The 2,910-nt window shown below is 52.5% G+C and overlaps 1 protein-coding gene across 1 annotated transcript in view; it reads right to left on the bottom strand.

Moving 5' to 3' along the window:
• Nucleotides 74–2,910, bottom strand: part of LOC104699175 — a 10,817-nt gene continuing 7,980 nt past the window's right edge. The window contains exon 2 of the mRNA XM_010414509.1: nucleotides 74–2,908. Coding sequence (XP_010412811.1) covers nucleotides 74–2,908 — 2,835 coding nt within the window. The remainder of the gene's footprint in view (nucleotides 2,909–2,910) is intronic.

A 2,910-nucleotide genomic window follows, 5' to 3' on the forward strand; every position in this document is an offset into this window, starting at 1 on the left:
AGTCCGTCAATGATGGTCTTATTGGTCGCTTCGGCCTGTCTGTTGCCCTGCGGGTAGCGGGGGGTTGACTTGCTCAAACGGATTCTCCACTTTGCGCAAAAAATTTCGAATTGGAGCGAAGTGAATTGCGCGCCGTTGTCGGTGACGATCTCATACGGAATTTCGTGCCTGCAAATGNGTCGGAGGTGGATGCGAGGACGGCCAGAGCATCGGCCGGTGCGTTGTCACTTCGGGGAATTTTGTTCAGCTCGAATGTCTCAAAATTGTTGGACATATCTTGGACAACTCGGAGGTAGGCATCCATGCGGTCGTTCTTCGCCTCGTAATCGCCGCTAAACTGGTGAGTTACCAGCTGTGAGTCACAGAAGACTTGTATCTTTTTCACCCCTATTCCACTTGCCAATCGCATTCCGGCGATTAGGGCTTCGTACTCGGCCTCGTTGTTCGAGGCGGGAAAGGCGAGTCGGAACGATTGTTCGAGTACTTCACCCGTTGGTGAAACGAGGTGAATGCCGATCCCGGAGCCGTGGCGAGAGGATGCGCCATCCACGTGCAGTGTCCACTTCTCCTCTCGCGGACAGCCGAACTCTAGCTCGGGGGGAAGTTCGATCAAGAAATCAGCGAGCACCTGAGATTTTGCACAAGTGCGGTTTTTATATTCGATGTCGTACTCGCTGAGTTCCACTGCCCACTTCGCCAGGCGGCCCGATTGACTGGGGCTGTGGAGGATGGTTCGCAGGGGTTGGTTGGTTAAGACTTCAACAGTGTGGGATTGAAAATACGGCCGAAGCTTCCTAGCCGAAATTACCACAGCGTAAGCGAGTTTTTCCAACGTGGGATATCGGAGCTCGGCTCCGTCTAAGCTTTTGCTCACATAGAAGATTGGGTGTTGTTCTCCTCTGTCCTCCTTGATTAGTACGCCACTGACCGCCGAACCGGAGACAGCGATGTACAGATATAGAGTTTCGCCCTGATCGGGCTTTGCTAGGACAGGGGGAGTAGCTAGGTAGTGCTTGAGTTCTTGGAAAGCAGACTCGCACTTATCATCCCATTCGAACTTTTTGTTGCTACGAAGCAACTGGTAGAAAGGTAGACACTTATCGGTAGAGCGTGAAATAAATCTGTTCAGAGCAGCGATCCGCCCGGTGAGGCGCTGAACTTCTCGGGTGTTGCGTGGAGATGGGAGGTTGGTGAGCGCCGAAATTTGTTTCGGGTTAGCTTCGATACCTCTCTTCGTGACGAGGTATCCTAAGAATTCTCCAGAAGTCACGCCGAACGAACACTTGGCTGGGTTCAGCTTCATATTGTATCGGTTTAGCACTTCAAAACACTGAGCGAGATGCAAGACGTGATCAACGGCCTGGGTTGACTTGACCAGCATATCATCGATGTAAACTTCCATGGTTCGTCCGAGCTGCTCGGCAAACATGCGGTTGACGAGGCGCTGATAGGTTGCACCAGCGTTCTTGAGGCCGAATGGCATAACCTTGTAACAGTAAGTTCCCTGATCGGTGATGAAGGCCGTTTTCTCCTGATCGTTCTTGTGCATCATAATTTGGTTGTATCCTGAGTACGCATCCATGAATGACAAGAGCTCGTTCCCCGCGGTCGCCTCAACTAGTTGGTCGATGCGCGGCAGGGGAAAGCTATCCTTTGGACATGCCTTGTTGAGATCGGTAAAATCGACACACACTCGCCACTTGCCGTTCTTTTTCTTCACCACTACAGGATTGCTCAGCCAGTCAGGATACTTAACCTCACGGATGGATCCAGCCTCGAGTAGTTTCTTGACCTCCTCGTTAACGGCGGCGGTACGCTCCGGTCCGAGCTTTCGACGCCTTTGTTTGATCGGTTTGAACGTCGAGTCCACATTGAGCTCGTGGCATGTTACATTTGGGTCGATGCCGGTCATACTGTTCATGCTCCATGCAAAGGTCGCTGCGTTCTGGCACAGGAACTTTACGAGCTCGTCCTTGATTGGTTGTGGTAGGTCGGCTCCGATTCCCACGCATCGAGTTGCGTCGGAAGAGTCAATGTTTACTTGGACGATTGATTCGGAGTTAGGGCGAACGCGACCGTCTGGGCGCTCGGCTGAGTTCGAAACGGTGAACGTCCGGGCGTGTCGTTGTTGACGCTCGATGATGAAGCAGGTTCGTGCTACCAGCGGGTCCCCTTGTAGTGTAAATATTCCTCTAGGAGTTGGGAACTTTACGCACTGGTGGTAAGTTGACGCCACGACCTTCATCATATGCAACCAAGGAGTGCCGAGGATGACGTTGTATACGATCGGCTTATCGACGATAGCAAAGTTGATACAATGCATCGTCCCACCCACATAGACCGGCAGCATGATCGTACCTTCCGTCATTACTGTGTCGCCGTCGAATCCGGTGAGGGGTTGAACATCGTGTTCGGTGGTCCGCAAGTCTATTTCCATTTGAATGAGCACGTCTTTGAAAATGACGTTTACCGAACTTCCTGTGTCGATCAAGATTTTGGTGACCATGCTCTCGCCGATCTCCATTTCGACCACCAGTGGGTCGTTATGAGGTCCAGTGAGACCTGATGCGTCGGCTTCTGTGAACACGATTGGGTCGGAGTTCGTAGTAGGTGGCGTGCTTTGAGCTAACCATCCTCGCTTGGCCTCTAGTCCCCGTCGATAAGCTTTGATAGAACGGACCGAGTCGCGGCAAGTCGCCAGACCACCCATGATCATGTTTATTCTTCGGCGTGGAGCCGGAGCGTTGGCATCCTCAGTTCGCTCGGGATTCCTTTTATGGGTTGGTGGGGGCGGAGGTAGAATTTCAGGTCTCGGTTGTGGCGCGGTGGCGGCGTCATATTGCTTGCTCGGGTTTTCGTTCTCAGGATTGAAGAAATGGTTATCCCTGTGAGCGGCTATTTGACGTCGCT

The sequence above is a fragment of the Camelina sativa genome, chromosome 6, assembly GCF_000633955.1.
Source record: "Camelina sativa cultivar DH55 chromosome 6, Cs, whole genome shotgun sequence".
Taxonomy (NCBI): Eukaryota; Viridiplantae; Streptophyta; class Magnoliopsida; order Brassicales; family Brassicaceae; genus Camelina; species Camelina sativa.